Source organism: Somniosus microcephalus, chromosome 6, assembly GCF_052327205.1.
Source record: "Somniosus microcephalus isolate GS21.2 chromosome 6, FLI_Smic_1.0, whole genome shotgun sequence".
Classification (NCBI taxonomy): domain Eukaryota; kingdom Metazoa; phylum Chordata; class Chondrichthyes; order Squaliformes; family Somniosidae; genus Somniosus; species Somniosus microcephalus.
The window spans coordinates 117,409,918-117,432,725 of NC_140992.1; the positions used below are offsets into that span (position 1 = coordinate 117,409,918).

The 22,808-nt window shown below is 50.1% G+C and overlaps 1 protein-coding gene across 10 annotated transcripts in view; it reads right to left on the reverse strand.

The window, feature by feature from the left end:
• The window catches only part of kif1aa (kinesin family member 1Aa), a 599,030-nt gene that overhangs the window by 355,821 nt on the left and 220,401 nt on the right, over positions 1-22,808 (reverse strand). For all 10 annotated transcript variants that reach the window (XM_085990737.1, XM_085990745.1, XM_085990743.1 and 7 more), the window contains exons 3-6: positions 21,686-21,762; positions 20,472-20,651; positions 13,486-13,551; positions 4,062-4,240 (exon numbers count right to left, since the gene is read on the reverse strand). In XM_085990737.1, coding sequence (XP_085846863.1) covers positions 4,062-4,240; positions 13,486-13,551; positions 20,472-20,651; positions 21,686-21,762 — 502 coding nt within the window. The remainder of the gene's footprint in view (positions 1-4,061; positions 4,241-13,485; positions 13,552-20,471; positions 20,652-21,685; positions 21,763-22,808) is intronic.

A 22,808-nucleotide genomic window follows, 5' to 3' on the forward strand; every position in this document is an offset into this window, starting at 1 on the left:
TAGTCAATGACAACAGGGGCAATAGTCAATGACAACAGGGGCAATAGTCAATGACAACAGGGGCAATAATCAATGACAACAGGGGCAATAGTCAATGATAACAGGGGCAATAGTCAGTGACAACAGGGGCAATAGTCAATCAAAACAGGGCAACAGTCAGTAACAACAGGGGCAATATTCAGTGACAACAGTGGCTATATTCAGTGACAACAGGGGCAATAGTCAGTGACAAAAGCGGCAATAGTCAGTGACACCAGGGGCAATAGTCAATGACAACAGGGCAATAGTCAGTGACAAAAGGGGCAATAGTCAGTAACACCAGGGGCAATAGCCAATGACAACAGGACAATAGTCAGTGACAACTGGGACAATAGCAGGTGACAAGAGGGGCAATAGTCAATGACAAAAGGGGCAATAGTCAATGACAACAGGGGCAAAATCAATGACAACAGGGGCAATAGTCAATGACAACAGCGGCAATAGTCAGTGACAACAGGGCAATCGTCAGTGATAACAGGGGCAATAGTCAGTGACAACAGGGGCAATAGTCAATGACAACAGGGGCAATAGTCAGTGACAAAAGGGGCAAAGTCAGTGACAACAGGGGCAATAGTCAGTGAAAACAGTGGCAATAGTCAGTGACACCAGGGGCAATAGTCAATGACAACAGGTCAATAGTCAGTGACAAAAGGGGCAATAGTCAGTGACAAAAGGGGCAATAGTCAGTGACACCAGGGGCAACAGTCAATGACAACAGGGCAATAGTCAGTGACAACAGGGACAATAGCCAGTGACAACAGGGGCAATAGTCAGTGACAACAGGGCAATAGTCAGTGACAACAGGGCAATAGTCAATGACAACAGGGGCAATAGTCAGTGAAAACAGGGGCAATAGTCAGTGAAAACAGGGGCAATAGTCAGAGACAACAGGGGCAATAATCAATGTCAACAGGGGGCAATAGTCAATGACAATAGGGGCAATAGTCAATCATAACAGCGGCAATAGTCAGTGACAACAGGGGCAATGGTCAGTGACAATAGGGGCAATAGTCAGTGAAATCAGGAGCAATAGTCAATGACAACAGCGGCAATAGTCAGTGACCACAGGGGCAATAGTCAGTGACGACAGCAGCAATAGTCAGTGAAAACAGGGGCAATAGTCAGAGAAAACAGGGGCAGTAGTCAGTGACAACAGGGGCAATAGCCAGTGACAACAGGGACAATAGTCAGTGACAACAGCAGCAATTGTCAGTGACAACAGGGGCAATAGTCAATGACAACAGGGCAATAGTCAGTGACATCAGGGGCAATAGTCAATGAAAACAGGGGCAGTAGTCAGTGGCAACAGGGGCAATAGTCAATGACAACAGGGGCAATAGTCAGTGGCAAAAGGGGCAATAGTCAGTGGCAACAGGGGCAATAGTCAGTGACAACAGGGGCAATAGTCAATGACAAAAGGGGCAATAGTCAATGACAACAGGGGCAAAATCAATGACAACAGGGGCAATAGTCAATGACAACAGCGGCAATAGTCAGTGACAACAGGGCAATCGTCAGTGATAACAGGGGCAATAGTCAGTGACAACAGGGGCAATAGTCAATGACAACAGGGGCAATAGTCAGTGACAAAAGGGGCAAAGTCAGTGACAACAGGGGCAATAGTCAGTGAAAACAGTGGCAATAGTCAGTGACACCAGGGGCAATAGTCAATGACAACAGGTCAATAGTCAGTGACAAAAGGGGCAATAGTCAGTGACAAAAGGGGCAATAGTCAGTGACACCAGGGGCAACAGTCAATGACAACAGGGCAATAGTCAGTGACAACAGGGACAATAGCCAGTGACAACAGGGGCAATAGTCAGTGACAACAGGGCAATCGTCAGTGACAACAGGGGCAATAGTCAATGACAACAGGGGCAATAGTCAGTGACAACAGGGGCAATAGTCAGTGACAACAGGGGCAATATTCAATGACAACAGGGGCAATAGTCAATGACAAGAGGGGCAATAGTCAATGACAACAGGGGCAATAGTCAGTGACAACAGGGCAATAGTCAATGACAACAGGGGCAATAGTCAGTGAAAACAGGGGCAATAGTCAGTGAAAACAGGGGCAATAGTCAGAGACAACAGGGGCAATAATCAATGTCAACAGGGGGCAATAGTCAATGACAATAGGGGCAATAGTCAATCATAACAGCGGCAATAGTCAGTGACAACAGGGGCAATGGTCAGTGACAATAGGGGCAATAGTCAGTGAAATCAGGAGCAATAGTCAATGACAACAGCGGCAATAGTCAGTGACCACAGGGGCAATAGTCAGTGACGACAGCAGCAATAGTCAGTGAAAACAGGGGCAATAGTCAGAGAAAACAGGGGCAATAGTCAGTGACAACAGGGGCAATAGCCAGTGACAACAGGGGCAATAGTCAGTGACAACAGCAGCAATTGTCAGTGACAACAGGGGCAATAGTCAATGACAACAGGGCAATAGTCAGTGACATCAGGGGCAATAGTCAATGAAAACAGGGGCAGTAGTCAGTGGCAACAGGGGCAATAGTCAGTGACAACAGCGGCAATAACCAGTGGCAACAGGGCAATAGTCAGTGACAACTGCGGCAATAGTCACTGATAACAGTGGCAACAGTCAGTGTGAACAGTGCAATAGTCAGGGACAACAGGGGCAATAGTCAATGACAACAGGGGCAAGAGTCAGTGACAACAGGGGCAATAGTCAGTGACAACAGCGGCAATAGTCAATGACATCAGGGGCAATAGTCAGTGAAAACAGGGGCAATAGTCAGTGACAACAGGGGCAGTAGTCAGTGACAACAGGGGCAATAGTCAGTGACATCAGGGGCAACAGTCAGTGACAACAGGGGCAATAATCAGTGTCAACAGGGGGCAATATTCAATGACAACAGGGGAAATAGTCAATGACAACAGCGGCAAAAGTCATTGACAACAGGGGCAATAGTCAGCGACAACAGGGGCAAAGTTAGTGACAACAGCGGAAATAGTCAGTGAAAACAGGGACAATAGTCAGTGACATCAGGAGCAATAGTCAGTGACATCAGGAGCAATAGTCAATGACAACAGGGGCAATAGTCAATGACAACAGGTGCAATAGTCAATCAAAACAGGGGCAATAGTCAGTGACAACGGGCAATAGTCTGTGACAAAAGGGGCAATAGTCAGTGAAATCAGGAGCAATAGTCAATGACAAAAGCGGCAATAGTCAGTGACAACAGTGGCAAAAATCAGTGACAATAGCAGCACTAGTCAGTGAAAACAGGGGCAATAGTCAGAGAAAACAGGGGCAATAGTCATGACAACAGGGTCAGTCGTCAGTGACAACAGGTGCAATAGTCATGACAACAGAGGCAATAGTCAGTGAAATCAGGGGCAATAGTCAATCAAAACAGCGGCATTAGTCAGTGACAACAGGGGTAATAGTCAGTGAAAACAGCGGCAAAATTCAGTGACAACAGGGGCAGTCGTCAATGACAACAGGGCAATAGTCAGTGACAACAGGGGCAATAGTCAATGACAACAGGGGCAATAGTCAATGACAACAGGGGCAATAGTCAATGACAACAGGGGCGATAGTCAATGAAAGCAGGGGCAATAGTCAGTGACATCATGGGCAATAGTCAGTGACAACAGGGGCAAGATTCAATGACAACAAGGGCAATAGTCAGTGACATCAGGGGCAATAGTCACCGACAACAGGGGCAATAGTCAGTGACAACAGCGGCAATAGTCAGTGACAACAGGGGCAATAATCAGTGACAACAGGGGCAATAATCAGTGACAACAGCGGCAATAGTCAGTGACAACAGGGGCAATAGTCAGTGACAACAGGGGCAATAATCAGTGACAACAGGGGCAATAATCAGTGACAACAGGGGCAATCATCAGTGACAACAGGGGCAATAGTCAGTGACAACAGGGGCAATAGTCAGTGACAACAGGGGCAATAGTCAGTGACAACAGGGGCAATAGTCAGTGATAACAGGGGCAATAGTCAGTGACAACAGGAGATATCCGGTTCCTCTTACCTGGCCTTGTTGCCTGAGTCCATGAGGTCAGAGATGTCATTGAAGGAGGTGACAGCGAGTTTGGAGAGATCCTCCACGTAAGGGCCGAGGATAGGGTGCTCTCGAACACGAAGGTTCCCTTTGGTCTTAGGGTTCAATAGGTCTCGCACGCGCTCACAGTAAATCTCCATGTAACTGACCTGGGAGACAAACACAGCGAGAAGGTCACACAACAGAACAAAACACCAGACCTATGACGGCCCGTCAAACGGGGCGCTCTCTCGTCAGGGCCTGTTCAGTGAATGTTTCCACTCACCTGCAGGAGCTAAAGGTGAAGGTTTGGACACTTCCACCATACGATTTCATGTAGTGTTTGCTTTAAGATGTTGAGACTCCCCTCCTCCCACCCCACCTATTTCTCCCCATCTGCCTTCTCCGCAGCAAATGGCAGCCATGGGCGCACTCGGACTTGAAACACCCTGTCTGCTGGGGACTGCTGGCATCAACCAGAACTTCACTACTGCGGGGTGAAAGGTCAGTGTGTTAACTGACCTGCACCCATTACTGTACCTGCAAACACCTAAATAACCCGGCAACTTGGTGGAGCAAATCCCGCCTGTAAACACAGGATGATCATCAGAGCGACACCATTCCATCCCACTTGATACAAACATCAAAGGCTCCGGTGGACAAAGAATTTCGACGCCAGGTGAAGCGGCAACTTTCGACAAACTTGATGGCAGCACCAAGATCACCAACTATGTCTGATCCATTCACCTTGGACGAACTAAACGCAGCCCTGTTGACAACCAAATCTGGAAACGCTGCTGGTCCAGGTGGTGTTTACCCAGAATTCCTAAAAGCACTGGGACCCAAAGCGAAGAAATGATTGACCTCCTTCTTCTCCAAGGTTCTGGCACATGGTAAAATTCTATTTATTTGGAGGGAGACCAAACTAATTGCTCTCCTGAAGCAGGGGAAGAATGCTTGTGCAGCCTCCAGCTGTCGCCCGATCTCCTTACTTTGCACTTGTTATAAAGTGCTGGAGAGGCTACTCCTCCACAGACTAGCCCCCATCATCGAGCCAACCATTCCTAAGGAGCAAGTGGGCTTCTGGAGCGGCTGTGACTGTTGCGACCAAATGGTAGCTTTAACAACGCACATCGAAGCAGGCTTCCAGCACCAGCTCAAGACCGGCGAAGCAGTCGTGGACCTGTCAGCGGCGTATGACACAGTGTGGAAGCATGGACTGCTTTTCAAGCTCTCCACCATTTTACCCTGCAGAATAACGATCCAATTTCTCAACTCCATGCTTAGCAACCGACGCTTCCGTGTGTACTCTGACACCCAGAGGAGCAGATATAGGACATTGAATGGACTCCCACAGGGTTCTACCCTGGCACCCATGTTATTCAACGTTTACACCAATGACCTGCCCGAAACAGAGTCCCGCAATTTCGTATACGCTGATAACCTTGCCTTGGTCATGCAAAACATGAATCTGTCCATCACCGAGGAGACCCTGACCAGTGATTTACAGAGGATGGTGCCCTACTTCCACCAATGGCGATTTCGGCCAAACCCGCAAAAGACCATCACCTCGACATTCCACCTCAACACCCATCAAGCAAACCAAGCTTTGAAAGTCTCCTTTTGCGGCGCAGAGGTAAACCATGCCAAAAAAAACTCCTATTTAGGGGTCGTGCTTGATCACACCCTGTCATATAGACAACATCTCCAGAACCTTGGGAAGAAACTAAAGAGTAGGGTCAACTTGATCCAGAAACTCGCCGGATCCACATGGGGAGCAGACGCTCAACCCCTCCGTACGGCAGCACTTGCCCTGGTGTACTCTACAGCGGAGTACTGCTTTCCGACACGGCTATTGAGTCCACATGGCAAATCTGTTGATGTCCAGCTGAATTCTACTATGAGAGTTATCACCAGGACGTTTTTATCGATACCAACACCTTGGCTGCCTGTACTTGCAAACATCGCACCACCACACCTATGCTGCAAATATGCAGTCTCCAGAGAATACAACCACTACACCAGCAAAGACATGCCGATCCAGGCCAACTTAAACAACCTACCACCAACCCATCTCTAATCTAAGAGGCCATTTTGGACCATCACCGAAGCCCTTCAGCAATCTCCCCTCAGCCTTGATGACCGATGGCGAAATGCTTGGAAGAACTGTGACATACCAAATGGATTCCTTATAGAGGACCCCGCAGTACAACCTGAAGGATCAAAGCTTCCTCGCAAACAGTGGACAACCATCAACCGCTTCAGAACCGGTCATGGTAGATGCTGCCACCTTCTCCATAGATGGAAGATTAAAGCATCCCCATCATGCGACTGTGGAACTCCTAATCAGACCCTGGAGCACATCATTGAATACTGCCCTCAGAGGGGTATTCACAGGCAGCCTACAAGATATCCACGCTGTTACACCGGAAGCTATGGACTGGATATCTGACTTAGATACTGACATTTGATTTGCTTTGCATACGAAAGAAGAAGAAGAAGACCAGTCACATGATTGGCCTGTGGTCACATGGGTACAGCAGAGGTCTTTCAGGCTGTTATGTGGATGCTGGGAGGGGCCATGTTGAGCAGGAGGTGAATAATATAAACAATTAGAGCCAGAGAAGCAGCAGTTCTGGTGAAGTGTGGGAAACTTCAACTATTATCACATATGTGATTCATTTTAAATGTTAATTTTTTTTGTGAGTCCCCCAAAGGTCTATCCTTGGCCCCCTCTTCTTCCTCATCTACATGTTGCCCCTTGGTGACATCATGCAAAGACATGGAATCAGCTACAAACTTGTACGTTGACTGTTGAGTCTGTGGTTTCAATTGCAGTTATACTGAATAACAGGACACAGACTACAGAAGTAAGTAAACAGGTCTTTAGTGATTGAGGGTCAGGGCTGAACTGAGATACACTTTGCTCCGCAGGGTTTATATACCGGTGTGGTCACCACCGGTACTACAATGTACAGGAGCCATCAAAAAGTAGTCCATCACCTTAAGGTATCCTCTTAAGGTGGTACAGGTTACATACACTACAATTCCTCCCCTTTTAGCTTAACAGTGTACACCCCAAATTAAACATTACATGGATAACATATATACAATTTACACACAAAACTGTTCAAAGATTCAGTCTCTGAGGAGGCCTCCTGATCCGGTCCGGATAACGCCTTTCAGGGGTCTCTGGTTCTCGTTGCTGGGGTGACTCATCCACTTGATCTCCTATGGATTGAACATCATCATATACGTTCGAGTCTGAGGTAGATGCTACAGGCTCAATAAGTTCTTCAACTGGTGTCTCTGCCGTAGACATGGGGTCGACCCTTGTTCTCGATTCCACAAGTTGGTCAGCATGACGTCGTATTACGTTCTCTCCAACGTCTATCGTGTACATCAAGGGTCCTTGTCGTGCACGAATTGTTCCAGGTTGCCATTTATCATCCCTATAGTCCCTGGCCAACACTGGTTGTCCTACTGCAAAACTACGAGTGGCCTTGTTATTTACATGCTGGAATTGCTTGTTTTCGACTTCCCGTCGCACATTGGGTTTTAACAAATCCAACCGGGACCGCAACCTTCTGTTATAGAACATTATGGCAGAGCTTTGATTTGTCACTGCATGCGTGGCGTTTCGATACGCCATCAGGAAATTGTCCACCTTGTGTTGTAGTGGAATATGGTCTTCACTCATGGCCTTTATCGCCTTTTTGAACGTTTGTACAAATCTCTCGGCCAACCCATTTGTAGCCGGATGATATGGGGCAGATGTATAGTGTTACACCCCATTCTTTTTCATGAATTTCTGGAATTCTTCTGACACGAACTGTGGTCGGTTGTCTGAACATATTTGCTCCGGCAACCCATTCCTTGCAAATATGGTTCTTAGAACTGCGATCGTCTTCTCAGAGGTAGTGGTCGACATCTTAATCACTTCTGGCCATTTAGAATGTGTGTCTACTGCTATCAAAAACATGGAATCCATGAATGGACCTGCAAAGTCGATATGCACACGTTGCCATGGGGCTGAAGGCCATTCCCATGGATGCAGCGGTGCAATTGGAGGTGCATTTTGAACTTTTTGGCACCCTGAGCAGCTTTTAGTCAGATCCTCTATTTGTTTGTCGATACCTGGCCACCATACATAAGCCCTAGCAAGGCTTTTCATCTTGACTGCCCCCAGATGACCTTCGTGCAATTCTTTCAGAACTCTCTCTCTTAATTTAGGAGGAATAATCACCCTTGTTCCATACATCAATGTTCCTTGACATACGGACAGCTGTTCTCGTCTGGCTGAGAATGCTGGTAACAGTGGTTCGCCATGTGCTGGCCATCCCTTCACTGTCAAGTCGTAGACCCGAGACAGTGTCGGGTCATTTTGGGTCTCTCTCTCAATACCCGCATTGGTGACTGGTAAGCATTCGATGATGGTCGAGTGAAATATCTCGACAGGGTCAACTGCCGGTGCCTCTTCCGCTGTAGGTAGTGGCAGGCGCGACAGCCCATCAGCATTACCATGTTGCTTTGTACCTTTGAATTCAATATCATATTGATGTGCCCCTAGGAAAAGGGACCATCTCTGAAGCCTCTGCGCCGTCATTACCGGAACACCCTTCTTAGGGTTGAAAATGGAAACCAACGGCTGGTGATCTGTCAGCAGCGTAAACTTTTGGCCTTGCAGGTAATGGTTAAATTTCTTAACTCCCCACATGAGGCTGAGAGCCTCCCTATCTATCTGAGCATAGTTGCGCTCAGCGGAGGTCAATGATCTGGATGTGAAAGCGACTGGCCTTTCTGAGCCATCTGGAAACTTATGTGAGAGCACTGCCCCGATACCATATGGAGAAGCATCACAAGCTAAGCGAATAGGCAGCGTTGGGTTAAAGTGAGCCAACACTTCCTTAGAGGTGATCAGTGCCTTGCTCTTTTGAAAAGCCCGCTTACAATCATCACTCCACTTCCATGGTATTCCTATTTGCAAAAGAGTGTTTAGCGGGTGTAACACCGTGGATAAATTTGGAAGAAACTTGTGGTAATATTTAACCAACCCGAGGAACGACCTCAACTGGGATACATTTTCCGGTGCAGGAGCTTTTACAACAGCTTCGATCTTGTCAGGTGACTTATGGAGCCCCTCCCGGTCCATGACGTGGCCGCAGTACGAGATTCGCTTTTGAAAGAACTCGCATTTCTGGCGATTAACTCTGAGCCCATATTCTTTCAATCTGATGAGCACCTGCTCCAAATTCGCGAGGTGATCCTTATCGTTATCTCCTGTAATCAGGATGTCATCCAGGTAGCATTGTGTGCCTGGAATTCCCTGCAATACCAGCTCCATGGCCCTTTGCCAAATCGCTGGAGCCGATGCCACTCCAAAAACCAGTCTATTATACCGATATAAGCCCTTATGCGTGTTGATCGTGAGATACTGACGTGACGCTTCATCAACTTCCATCTGTAGGTACGCCTGCGCCAGGTCTATCTTAGTGAAGTGTTTCCCGCCAGACAGCGAAGCGAAGATATCTTCAATCAGCGGAAGCGGATATTGCACCGTGTGAAGAACCGGATTAACAGTGATCTTGAAATCGCCACAGATGTGAACCTTCCCAGGTTCCCCCGGCTTGTTGCTCAATGAACGCTTCATGACAGGAACAATGGGTGTAGCCCATTCGCTCCAGTCCACCTTGGACAGTACCCCTGAACATTCTAGCCCTTCCAGCTCTGCTTCCACAGCAGGTTGTATCGCATAAGTCTGGCTTTGAAAAATTTTGGGTTTGCATGTTCTTCAACCTTGATGGTTGCCGTAATTCCTTTCAGTGTTCCAAGTCCCTGTTGGAACACCTCCTTAGCATCGTCTAAGATTTTGGACAGTCGTTTAGGTTTGACATCGTCCTCCTTACAGGCATCTACAGTCAGTGCTTGGATGGAATGCCAGTCCACATTTATTCTCCGGATCCATTCCCGTCCCAGTCGTGACGGACCTCCATCAGGTAACACATACAAGTCCATTTTCTGACTTTCTTTACCATTGTAGACCACGTTTACTTTTATCTTTCCTTTGGGGTATAGTATTTGCCCCGTGTATGTTTTCAATACAATCTCCGTATCCCTCAGGGGAATGTACGAGAATAACCTTTTGTAATCTTGCTTATTCATGACCGTTAATGCCGACCCAGTGTCCAATTCCATCTTCACTTGGACTCCTGCTATCCGAAGCATGACCCAGATAGTTTGGTGGTCTGCTGTGTTACCCACATTATGTATTTTCAGACAACCCAGTTGCTTACTGCTGGAGTCTGAATCCGTCTTCTGTTCATCCGAACTGTTCTCTGTCACCTTGTGTACTTTTTTGTACTTCTCCTGCGGTGACTTTTTGCTGTTGGTCTTCTTTCCTGACCGGCATACTCTCGCTATGTGACCAAGTTTGCCACATTGCCTGCATTCTTTATCTTTGAACCAGCACTGGTTCTGGTCATGCGTTGTCCTTCCACAACGATAGCACTTTACTGTGCCCAATGCCATTTCATTGGTGCTGAATTCCAATGGCCTTTGCTGTATCTCTGCAGCGCCCCGTGCTGCTGCCTCGTGGGATGCTGCAATGCTGAAAGCTTTGTCCAGCGTAAGGTCCTTTTCCTCTAGCAGTCGCTTCTGGGTTCCTTCCCTTAGGAGCCCACACACAAACTTATCTCTCAGTGCGTCTGCTAGTCCTGTTCCGAACTGGCAGTACTTTGATAACTTACGCAGTTCTGTTAGGAATTCAGCGTTGCTTTCTTCTTTAAGTTGAATTCTTTTGTAGAATTTAAATCGTTCCGCTATCAGCAGCGGCGTGGGGTTTAAATGCTCCTGCAGGATAGTAACAATAGCCGCGAAACTCTTCCCTACCGGTTTGTTTGGTGTTACAAGGTTCCTTAATAACCCGTACATCTTCGCACCCATCGAGTTTAATAGGGTTAGTGCTTTCTTATCATCCGGTATCTCATTCGTTGTACAGTAAACTTCGATGCGTTCCACATAAGTGGCCCAATCTTCCACATCGTTATCAAAAGCGGTGATGTTTCCCGTTTTTGGCATCCTTGCTGAGTTTCACCTTTCCCTTCGGATATTATTTATTCTTTTTTTTTCTATTTAAGATGGCGGCTTTTCCCACGCTTGGCGGCTTTTCCCGCGCTTGTCTTCTTCCCCCGCCGACTCAAAATGGCGATTCCCGCGCTGTTGCCGTTCACGCCTCCCAGCGGTCCTTTATTTTTCCCTGCGCTGCTGCTCTTGTTCCCCGCCGCTCCCGCGGTCCTTGTGGCCATAAACGCTTTCTGGCTGCTGCGCGTCTCTGTCCCGATTGCAGCCCGGCCCCTGACACCAGCTGCGGTCGTGTTCTCCGCCCTTTTTGTCGTTTTCCCTCCCCTTCTCCCACTGACAACTCGGCCGACTTCCCCCCCATGCCGCTCGATCGGGCTTACCCGCCGCTGTCGTTGAAGGGATGATCACTGATGTTTGACTTCGTGGCCAGAAACCAACCCGGGTTCCCGATGGCCTCCCGTGCAATGCAGTGCTCAGCAGGATGTTGAGGGTGGATGCCCTTGTTCGACGCCCGTTTCTGAGGACGAAGCTTCCTTTGATGCAAAACTGCCGCTAGGTAAGATCAGACTCGTCGCCACTGTTGAGTCTGTGGTTTCAATTGCAGTTATACTGAATAACAGGACACAGACTACAGAAGTAAGTAAACAGGTCTTTAGTGATTGAGGGTCAGGGCTGAACTGAGATACACTTTGCTCTGCAGGGTTTATATACTGGTGTGGTCACCACCGGTACTACAATGTACAGGAGCCATCAAAAAGTAGTCCATCACCTTAAGGTATCCTCTTAAGGTGGTACAGGTTACATACACTACACTGATGACACCCGGCTCTTCCACAGCATCCTCTCTCTCTCTCTCTCTCTCTCTCTCTCTCTCGAGCCCTCCGCTTCCTATGTTGTCAGGCTGCTTGTCCAACATCCGGTCCTGGATGAGCCGCAATTCCTTCCAATTAAACTATTGGGAAGGCCAAAGCCGTTGTCTTTGGCAACCGCCACAAATTCTGTGCCGTCGCCCTCGATTCCATCCCTCTCCCCTGCCCATTGTCTCCGGTGGAACCAGAACGTTCACAATCTCGGCGTCCTATTTAACCCCAAGCTGAGCTTCTGACCCCCATATCCTCTCCAGCACAAAGACCGCCTACTTCCACCTCAGTAACATCGCCCGTCTCCACCCCTGCCTCAGCTCATCTGCTCATGAAACCCTCATCCATGCATTTGTTACCTCTAGACTCGACTATTCCAATGCTCTCCTGGACGGATTCCAATCCTCCACACTCCCTAAACTTCAGCTCATCCAAAACCCTGCTGCCCATGTCCTAACTCGCACCAAGTCCAGTTCACCCATCACCCCTGTGCTCGCTGACCGACACTGGCTCCTGGTCCGGCAACCTCACCAATTTAAAATTCTGACCCTTGTGTTCAAATCCCTTCACATCCATACACCCCTCCCTATCTCTGTAATCTCCTCCAGCCAGACAAACCTCAGAGAACTCTGTGTTCTTCCAACTCTGGCCTCTTGTACATCCCTCACGTCCATCACCCCACCATTGGCGGCCGTCCCTTCAGCTGCCGAGGCCCTAGGCTCTGGAATCCCCTCCCTAACCCTCTCTGCCCCTCCACCTCTCTCTTTAAAACTTACCTCTCTAACCAAGACTTTGGTCACCCCCTCCTAATCTTTCCTTTGTCTCAGTGTCAATTTTTGTCTGATCACGCTTCTGTGAGGCACCTTGGGATGTTTTTCTATGTTAAAGTTTCTATATAAATGTAAGTTGTTGTCACTTAAGATGATGGATGTTAATGGAATGGAATACTCCCTCATTCAGGCACCCAGTGTTAACAGCACCCACTCAAGTAGTCCCAGGTCAGATGTAGCTCAATGCAGAGTAAAGCTTCCTCAACTCTAACATTAACAATGTGCCTCAGCCCCAACCATCGAAAAGCGCCCTCTACCACACCAGTGCAGTATTTTTCCCACTTGCCGTGCCATCTTTAGGCCTGTCTGAATGGCGTTGTCAACTAGCGCTGAATTAGGGCAGTTTTGGTTTATAGGCCCACGCCCATTAGGAACTGGATAGCCCAGAGTCATTTTGCAAAGGGCCCCTTTCAATCAGAGACACTTTCATCCCAGTTTGGATTGGATTTATACTCGAGTCCCGAGAGTGAACACCGATTTTGCCACCGGCATTCCCTATGAGGTTGTTGTAAAATAAATTCTATGACTTAGGATGTTAAGTCCTCGCCCCCCAATCTGCACTGTAAATAATCACAGCCATGTGTCCGAATGGGGAGTAATTTGGAATGGGAAGCTCCAATGTAAAGTGACCGCTCTTACACTTACCTCCACAGAGTACGAGAGGTTGGCATTCGTGCTGTCGTTAATTCGGGCAAAGAGATCTTCACATAGCTGGCAAAAGAAAAAAGTACGGCAATGTAAATATCCAAATATATCAGCTGTAACTACAGTGAAACCTGTAAATTAGGAACACGTAAGGGATCAGGTGTCCTTTATTTGCAGGTGTCCTTATTTTCAAAATGGTCATTGTAAACTAGATGAGCCAAATATCCCGCAATAACAACAGAAAATGCTGGAAAAACTCAGCAGGTCAGGCAACATCCGTGGAGAGAAATTTGAGTTGACGTTTTGGGTCGAACCCTTCTTCAAAACTGGAAAGAAAAGAAAATAGATCGAAGGCAGGGCTGCGATCGGACAAAAGAAGTGAAAGAGACAAAAGTAGTAAAAGAGACAATGAAAGGTATTCAAAGCCAGACGAGATAGTAATAGGCTGAGATTAGGTGTGAAGTGTACTGGCAGGGCAAGAGATAGCTGTAGGTGTGAGAGAGAAACAAAAGGAAAGGGGGGCGGGGAGGGAAAGGAGTGGAAAAATTACAAGAAAAAATATGTAATAGGGGCCGAGGTTATGATCTGAAATTGTTGAACTCGATATTGAGTCCGGAAGATGAGGTGCTGTTCCTCGAGTTTATGTTGAGCGTCTGTGGAACAATGCAAGAGGCCAAGGACAGTGAGGTCTGAGTGGGAATGGAGCGGTGAATTGAAATGACAGGCGACCGGAAGCTCGGGATCACCCTTACGGACTGAATGGAGGTGTTCCGCAAAGCGGTCACCCAATCTGCGTTTGGTCTCCCCAGTGTAGAGGAGACCGCATCGTGAGCAGCAAATACAGTATACTAGATTTCAAGAAGTACAAGTAAATCGCTGTTTCACCTGGAAGGGGTGTTTGAGGCCCTGGATAGTGGGAAGGGGGGAGGTATCGGGGCAGGTGTTACATCTCCTGCGCTTGCATGGGAAGGTGCCGGGCAAAGGGGTGCTGGGGGTGATAGAGAGGTGGACTAGGGTGTCTCAGAGGGAGCGGTCCCTACGGAATGCTGAAAGGGGAGGGGAGCGGAAGATACGTTTGGTGGTGGGATCACTTTGGAGGTAGCGGAAATGCCGGAGGATGATCCGTTGAATGTGGAGGCTGGTGGGGTGAAAGGTGAGGACAAGGGGAACCCTATCGTGGTTCCGGGAGGGAGGGGCAGGGGTGAGGGCAGAAGTGCGGGAGATAGAACGGACACGGCCGAGGGCCGTGTCAACCCCAGAATTGGCTGTATCCCCTGCAGTGTTCCTTCTTTTTTTCTCTCTCACCTGGGATCGTGCCTAATTCTGGAGCCCTACCAGCAGGATGTGATTTCAATTTATTTTCTGTTTGTCGGGTTTCCCAGTTCATTGCCATTCCGGGGTGTCCTTTTCCATCGAGGGAGGGATGTCCTGATCCTGGGATCTGCTACATTGGCAGTCTGCACAGGTGATGTGGCTGCTGTAGGGCTGCTGGGAGACCCCAGCCAAATTTCGTTGTTGGGGGGGGGTTAATGTCCTGCAAACCCCTGTTCGGGGCCCCCTGTGCTGCATCTGTTAATGTTTGACGTGCTGGGTGCTGTGTAAGGGGCCGTTAGCAACTCATCAGTACCCGACGTACTGGTGGACTGAGATCAGATACTCCAATCGCAGTGTTACTTTTCCCTGCTCTCTCCAGCAGCTCGCGCGCCTTGGGTTGGGTTTTGAGTGCTGGGCTCGCTCGTCATGCCCGTTGTTCGCAGTCTGACAAGAGCTTTCCTCCTGTGCAGCCAATTCCACTCTCTACCCGTGCTCCTCTACACTGTACTTAATACCATTATAAATTAGTAACATGTGGTGAAGGATCCCACGGTCTAATAGCATTCAGTTTAAGAACCCTCCTCCTCCCTTCCCCCTTGGTCCTTCCGCTTTACTGGATGCTCCTCTCTCGGTGCTGCTCCTCTCTCGGTGCTGCTCCGCTCTCGGTGCTGCTCCTCTCTCGGTGCTGCTCCGCTCTCGGTGCTGCTCCGCTCTCGGTGCTGCTCCTCTCTCGGTGCTGCTCCTCTCTCGGTGCTGCTCCGCTCTCGGTGCTGCTCCTCTCTCGGTGCTGCTCCGCTCTCGGTGCTGCTCCGCTCTCGGTGCTGCTCCTCTCTCGGTGCTGCTCCGCTCTCGGTGCTGCTCCTCTCTCGGTGCTGCTCCTCTCTCGGTGCTGCTCCTCTCTCGGTGCTGCTCCGCTCTCGGTGCTGCTCCTCTCTCGGTGCTGCTCCTCTCTCGGTGCTGCTCCGCTCTCGGTGCTGCTCCGCTCTCGGTGCTGCTCCTCTCTCGGTGCTGCTCCGCTCTCGGTGCTGCTCCTCTCTCGGTGCTGCTCCTCTCTCGGTGCTGCTCCGCTCTCGGTGCTGCTCCTCTCTCGGTGCTGCTCCTCTCTCGGTGCTGCTCCTCTCTCGGTGCTGCTCCGCTCTCGGTGCTGCTCCGCTCTCGGTGCTGCTCCTCTCTCGGTGCTGCTCCGCTCTCGGTGCTGCTCCGCTCTCGGTGCTGCTCCTCTCTCGGTGCTGCTCCCACTCCATGTTGCTGCTTCTGCTCCTGGTTCTGTAAAGAATGATGGTGCCCACCCCATCCCACCGAACCATAATCTCCTGACTCCCAGTCCCCTTCTCTTCCCTTTCTCCTTCTCTCCGAGACCTCATTCCCCAGTCTTCATCTCTTCCCCCCCACCTCCAATATTAGAGAATCCCCTCAGAATGCAGAGAAAACCCCCGATTTCAGTGACCCCCCCAAATGCTAAGACCTACCCATCTCAGACCCCCTCCTGAATGTCAGCACTCAAGATTCCTGACTATCCAGCCCCCTCCCGACTGCGCTCCATGCGGGTGCGGCGGTGGTCGGATGACATCACGGAGCACGGGGGCGGGGGGTGGCGTTGAGCACTACGGCGTGAAATTTAACCCAATGATCGCCACGTAAACAATCTAGAGGTAGCGTCCTGGAGAGCCAACCCTCATTTTGTGAGAGTACCGGTTATTTCGGGGCAGTTCCCAGCTTTTGTGGAATGGGGAGTTCTTTACCCAGCATCCATTGAGGCAGGGAAAATCCTCTATGCCTGGGATAGAGCTGTGCAAGCATTCAATCCCAGAGACAGAGCAGTTTCTCTGCCGCTGCAAACGTCGGGTTCAATTATCTCCATTACACAAAATCCGTTTTGTTTTCACTCGTTGCCACCTCGCAGGTTCCTGCGTGTCCAGTGTTTTAAGTTGCAAATGGACTTGGTGATTTGAAGACTGTCCCTAGTTTGTAATTTGCGAGTGTCCGTGGTTTCAAGGGGCATTTTGTATCTATTATAATGTAAATTATTTGGGACGGCCAATAAATGACCATTTTTGGGGGCTGTCCGTTTGTACAGATTTCACTGTACATCAAATAAGTCTGTTTGGAGTAGGTTCGAGCTCCATTCCAGGGAATTGAGCACATAATCTAGGCTGACATCTCAGTGAGGTACCGAGGGGGCCACAGAGAGACAGTTCTGACAGCACGCCAGCTGTACACTGCAGGGCGAGACCCTTTCCTCTTGAGAAAGGTGCACATGTTGCCAAGCGGGTGGAGCCGATTGCACTTTACACCTGGGGAAATCCAGCCATTTACAAAGGTTGACAGCCTTCTCATGCTGATTTGCCAGAGCCATAGGAAAGGTTAATGAGCTGGGCAGCTGATGCCAACAGCCCATCAGTAACTTGCTTGATTCACTGGGGGACGGCCGACTGGACAAGGTCACACATGACCACCAACCCCCGCCCCCCGATGTAGCCTGAAAGGAGCCAGTGGCACAGTAGTGGAGTGACATTAGACCTTTGACTGACACTAGAAATGTGGTGTCTCCAGTAGAGGTGAGCGCTGTCTGGGGCAAGCAGACATCAATAAAAGGCGAGTCCTCCTCACGTGGGGTGGAAGGCCCACCGAATGTCAAGGTCCTTCATCGTGCCATATTGTTCTGACATTAGGCACCTTATGGCAGTCCATCCAGTGACCGGGCTGGACATTTCTCATTTTTCATTGTGCCCGCCATATAGGTGGGGGTGGGGGGGGACTTTATAACGGGAGATGCGACGGTGTCTGTGTTTGCGGTTTAGACGTTTAACGTTGCAATGATTTGAACGTGGCCAACCTCTGCCCAGCTGGTGGCTTCCAGGAAGGCGTTTGCTTACTAACACTGCCACCACTCTGCTCGTTGACGAGTATGAGGTGGCCTGGGTATGGCCCACCCAGCCCCTCATGAGATTTACATCTCCTGTTGGGGTGAGGTGGGCCCTGGTTGGGGTGAGAGAAGGCTTTAACATGCAGACACAAGCAGCTCTCGGCAGCAACACCAGGTGGCACCACTGTGCTTCCTCAGCACTGAGGTCACCTGACTAAACGCGACTCTCAGATACTTCAACAGCACTGCACCACAAGGCAGCAAGCTCAGGCTGTACCTTTACAAATATTAACCAGCAATTCGAATTTTTATAAAATAATTGAAATTGCCATCAGGTTACACAGACCCATTTGAAACTGCGCAGCACCTGGTCATGCAGCTGTTATTGTATCAATAAATGGAGCAGAGACAAAAAATTATCGACAGATCAAGTGTGGGTGTGAGGACAGTGAGTGCACGGCCTGTACTGTGGGTGTGAGGACAGTGAGTGCACGGCCTGTACTGTGAGTGTGAGGACAGTGAGTGCACGGCCTGTACTGTGGGTGTGAGGACAGTGAGTGCACGGCCTGTAATGTGGGTCTGAGGACAGTGAGTGCACGGCCTGTACTGTGGGTGTGAGGACAGTGAGTGCACGGCCTATAATGTGGGTCTGAGGACAGTGAGTGCACGGCCTGTACTGTGGGTGTGAGGACAGTGAGTGCACGGCCTGTAATATGGGTGTGAGGACAGTGAGTGCACGGCCTGTACTGTGGGTGTGAGGACAGTGAGTGCACGGCCTGTAATGTGGGTGTGAGGACAGTGAGTGCACGGCCTGTAATGTGGGTCTGAGGACAGTGAGTGCACGGCCTGTAATCTGGGTCTGAGGACAGTGACAGCACGGCCTGTACTGTGGTTGTGAGGACAGTGAGTGCACGGCCTGTAATGTGGGTGTGAGGACAGTGAGTGCACGGCCTGTAATGTGGGTCTGAGGACAGTGACAGCATGGCCTGTACTGTGGGTGTGAGGACAGTGAGTGTACGGCCTGTAATGTGGGTGTGAGGACAGTGAGTGCACGGCCTGTAATGTGGGTGTGAGGACAGTGTCAGCACGGCCTGTACTGTGGGTGTGAGGACAGTGTCAGCACGGCCTGTACTGTGGGTGTGAGGACAGTGAGTGCACGGCCTGTACTGTGGGTGTGAGGACAGTGAGTGCACGGCCTGTAATATGGGTGTGAGGACAGTGAGTGCACGGCCTGTACTGTGGGTGTGAGGACAGTGAGTGCACGGCCTGTAATGTGGGTGTGAGGACAGTGAGTGCACGGCCTGTAATGTGGGTCTGAGGACAGTGAGTGCACGGCCTGTAATCTGGGTCTGAGGACAGTGACAGCACGGCCTGTACTGTGGGTGTGAGGACAGTGGGTGTGAGGACAGTGAATGCACGGCCTGTAATGTGGGTGTGAGGACAGTGAGTGCACGGCCTGTAATGTGGGTCTGAGGACAGTGACAGCATGGCCTGTACTGTGGGTGTGAGGACAGTGAGTGTACGGCCTGTAATGTGGGTGTGAGGACAGTGAGTGCACGGCCTGTAATGTGGGTGTGAGGACAGTGTCAGCACGGCCTGTACTGTGGGTGTGAGGACAGTGTCAGCACGGCCTGTACTGTGGGTGTGAGGACAGTGTCAGCACGGCCTGTACTGTGGGTGTGAGGACAGTGAGTGCACGGCCTGTACTGTGGGTGTGAGGACAGTGAGTGCACAGCCTGTACTGTGGGTGTGAGCACAGTGAGTGCACGGCCTGTACTGTGGGTGTGAGCACAGTGAGTGCACGGCCTGTACTGTGGGTGTGAGGACAGTGAGTGCACGACCTGTACTGTGGGTGTGAGGACAGTGAGTGCACGGCCTGTACTGTGGGTGTGAGGACAGTGACAGCACGGTCTGTACTGTGGTTGTGAGGACAGTGAGTGCACGGCCTGTACTGTGGGTGTGAGGACAGTGACAGCACGGCCTGTACTGTGGGTGTGAGGACAGTGACAGCACGGCCTGTACTGTGGGTGTGAGGACAGTGACAGCACGGCCTGTACTGTGGGTGTGAGGACAGTGAGTGCACGGCCTGTAATGTGGGTGTGAGGACAGTGACAGCACGGCCTGTACTGTGGGTGTGAGGACAGTGTCAGCACGGCCTGTACTGTGGGTGTGAGGACAGTGACAGCACGGCCTGTACTGTGGGTGTGAGGACAGTGAGTACACGGCCTGTACTGTGGGTGTGAGGACAGTGACAGCACGGCCTGTACTGTGGGCGTGAGGACAGTGAGTGCACGGCCTGTACTGTGGGTGTGAGGACAGTGAGTGCACTGCCTGTACTGTGGGTGTGAGGACAGTGAGTGCACGGCCTGTACTGTGGGTGTGAGGACAGTGACAGAACGGCCTGTACTGTGGGTGTGAGGACAGTGAGAGCACGGCCTGTACTGTGGGTGTGAGGACAGTGACAACACGGCCTGTACTGTGGGTGTGAGGACAGTGAGTGCACGGCCTGTACTGTGGGTGTGAGGACAGTGAGTGCACTGCCTGTACTGTGGGTGTGAGGACAGTGAGTGCACGGCCTGTACTGTGGGTGTGAGGACAGTGACAGCACGGCCTGTACTGTGGGTGTGAGGACAGTGAGTGCACGGCCTGTACTGTGGGTGTGAGCACAGTGACAGAACGGCCTGTACTGTGGGTGTAAATATCCTGGCATGCCTTCGCTATTGACGGTTGAAAGTAACACTAGCAGATGATGATGCCACATTGATTCCAGCCTGAGGCCCTCAGTGAGCAGACTTTTGACCTTTACCTGCGGGATGATTCCCTGCTGCTCCTTCTCTTGTTTGCCCATCATGGTGTAGGATTTCCCTGCCCCGGTCTGCCCATAGGCAAAGATGCAGACATTGTAGCCCTCGAAGGCATGCTGCAGCATCTCCTCCCCAATGTCCCGGTACACCTCCTGCTGCGAGGCATAGTTGATGTCAGCGGGCTGGAATCAAGGTACGAGACAGTCACAGTTAGAGCAGAGCTCAGCCTCTTCCTTTAGTAACTCCCTCCCAATCCCCCCCAGTCCCCACCCATCATCAGCCAACTTTAAACTCCGCTGCTGTTAAGGCACTGACATGTCAAGGCGTACTTCCATAGCTGGAGCTCCATTTGTTGCAAGGGGCTTGATTTGTACTTTGTTTAACTGGACTGAAATGTGCCCACTGCATCGAAGCAGTGAGCACAGAGGGTCCTTAGGACAACCAATCAGTTGCAAGCAGGACATAAAGTCAACAGAAAAAATACTCCCAGGACACGCACAGCACGGATTAGAGACAGAGTAACACTCCCTCTACACTGCCCCATCAAACACTCTCGGGGCAGGTACAGCATGGATTAGATACAGAGTAAAGCTCCCTCTACACTGTTCCATCAAACATTCCCAGGGCAGGTACAGCACGGGTTAGATACAGAGTAAAGCTCCCTCTACACTGTCCCATCAAACATTCCCAGGGCAGGTACAGCACGGGTTAGATACAGAGTAAAGCTCCCTCTACACTGTCCCATCAAACATTCCCAGGGCAAGTACAGCACGGGTTAGCTACAGAGTAAAACTCCCTCTACACTGTCCCCATCAAACACTTCCAGTGCAGGTACAGCACAGGTTAGGTACAGAGTAAAGCTCCCTCTACACCGTCCCATCAAACGCTCCCAGCTCAGGTACAGCATGGGTTAGATAAAGAGTAAAGCTCCCTCTACGCTGTCCCCATCAAACACTCCCAGGGCAGATACAGCACAGGTTAGATACAGAGTAAAGCTCCCTCTACACTGTCCCACCAAACATTCCCAGGGCAGGTACAGAACGGGTTAGATACAGAGTAAAACTCCCTCTACACTGTCCCATCAACACTCCCAGGTCTGGTACAGAACGGGTTAGATACAGAGTAAAGCTTCCTTTATACTGGGAGAGAGGAGGGCAGTCTGGGAGCTGCTTGCTTCGCTCCGTTCCACGCGGTGAGTTGAAGGTGGGCTACGTACCGTGGTGTGGGACCAGTAGGAGTAGTCGAAATTGAAACTCTTGGGGGTCTCCTTGGGCTGCTTCGGGTTAACAATTGCTATAAGAGAACGGAGGCAAAAAACGGGAAGAGTGTGTCAGTGCACCGTTCAAACAATTTTCACCCTATATAATTACACTTAATGTAGCGAGACACAGCAAGGCATTTCACAAAAGAGGGGGCAAGCGGGCACTGGGCAGGAGTTAGAGAAAGTGACAGAAGGGTTGGTACAAGAGATGTCAATCCACGGCTCTTTTGGTAGCACTCTTGCCTCTGAGTCAGAAGTTTGTGGGTTGGAGTCCCATTTGATCCAGGCTGACACTCCAGTGCAGTACTGAGAGAGCGTTGCGCTGCCGGAGGTGCCGTCTTTCAGGTGAGACGTTAAACCGAGACCCCGTGTGCCCTCTCAGGTGGACGTAAAACTCCCATAGCACAACTGGAAGATGAGCAGGGGCATTCTCCCTGGTGTCTTGGCCAATATTTATTCCTCAACCAACATACTAAAACAGATTATCTGGTCATTTATCTCATTGCTGTTGACAGGATTTTGCTCTGCACAAATTGGCTGCTGCGTTTTCTACATTGCAACCGGGACAACATTTCAAAAAGTACTTCATTGGCGCTTTGGGACATCCTGAGGTTGTGAAAGGCGCTATATAAATGTAAGTCTTTATGGGATGCTGAGAGACTCTGGAAAGATACCAGCAAGGCAGTGGGGCTCAGGGAAAGAGCTCCAGAGGGAGGGGCCTCATCTATCTGCTGGATACTTGATGCTAGACTCTTGAGGCAAAGCTAACTACACATGTCTAACCAAGCCAGTGTGTTAGCAAGGCAAACAGGCCCCTTTCTGTGGAATCCCACCACCAACTGTAGCAGCTGACTATCATCTCTTTCTCGCTGCATTGTTCAGCTGTTGTTTTCTTTTAAACCTTTAGGTCCTTTACAAAAAAAAACCCAACTAAAACTTTGCATAGAAACAACTGTTTAAAATTGAACTGAATTGAATTGAATTGAAGAGCGGGGCCGGGAACTTTCCAGCAGGCCTTCACCCTACACATCGCTGCAGCAAGTCGAGAACTGAAAACCAGGCGGACAATCTAAATTTA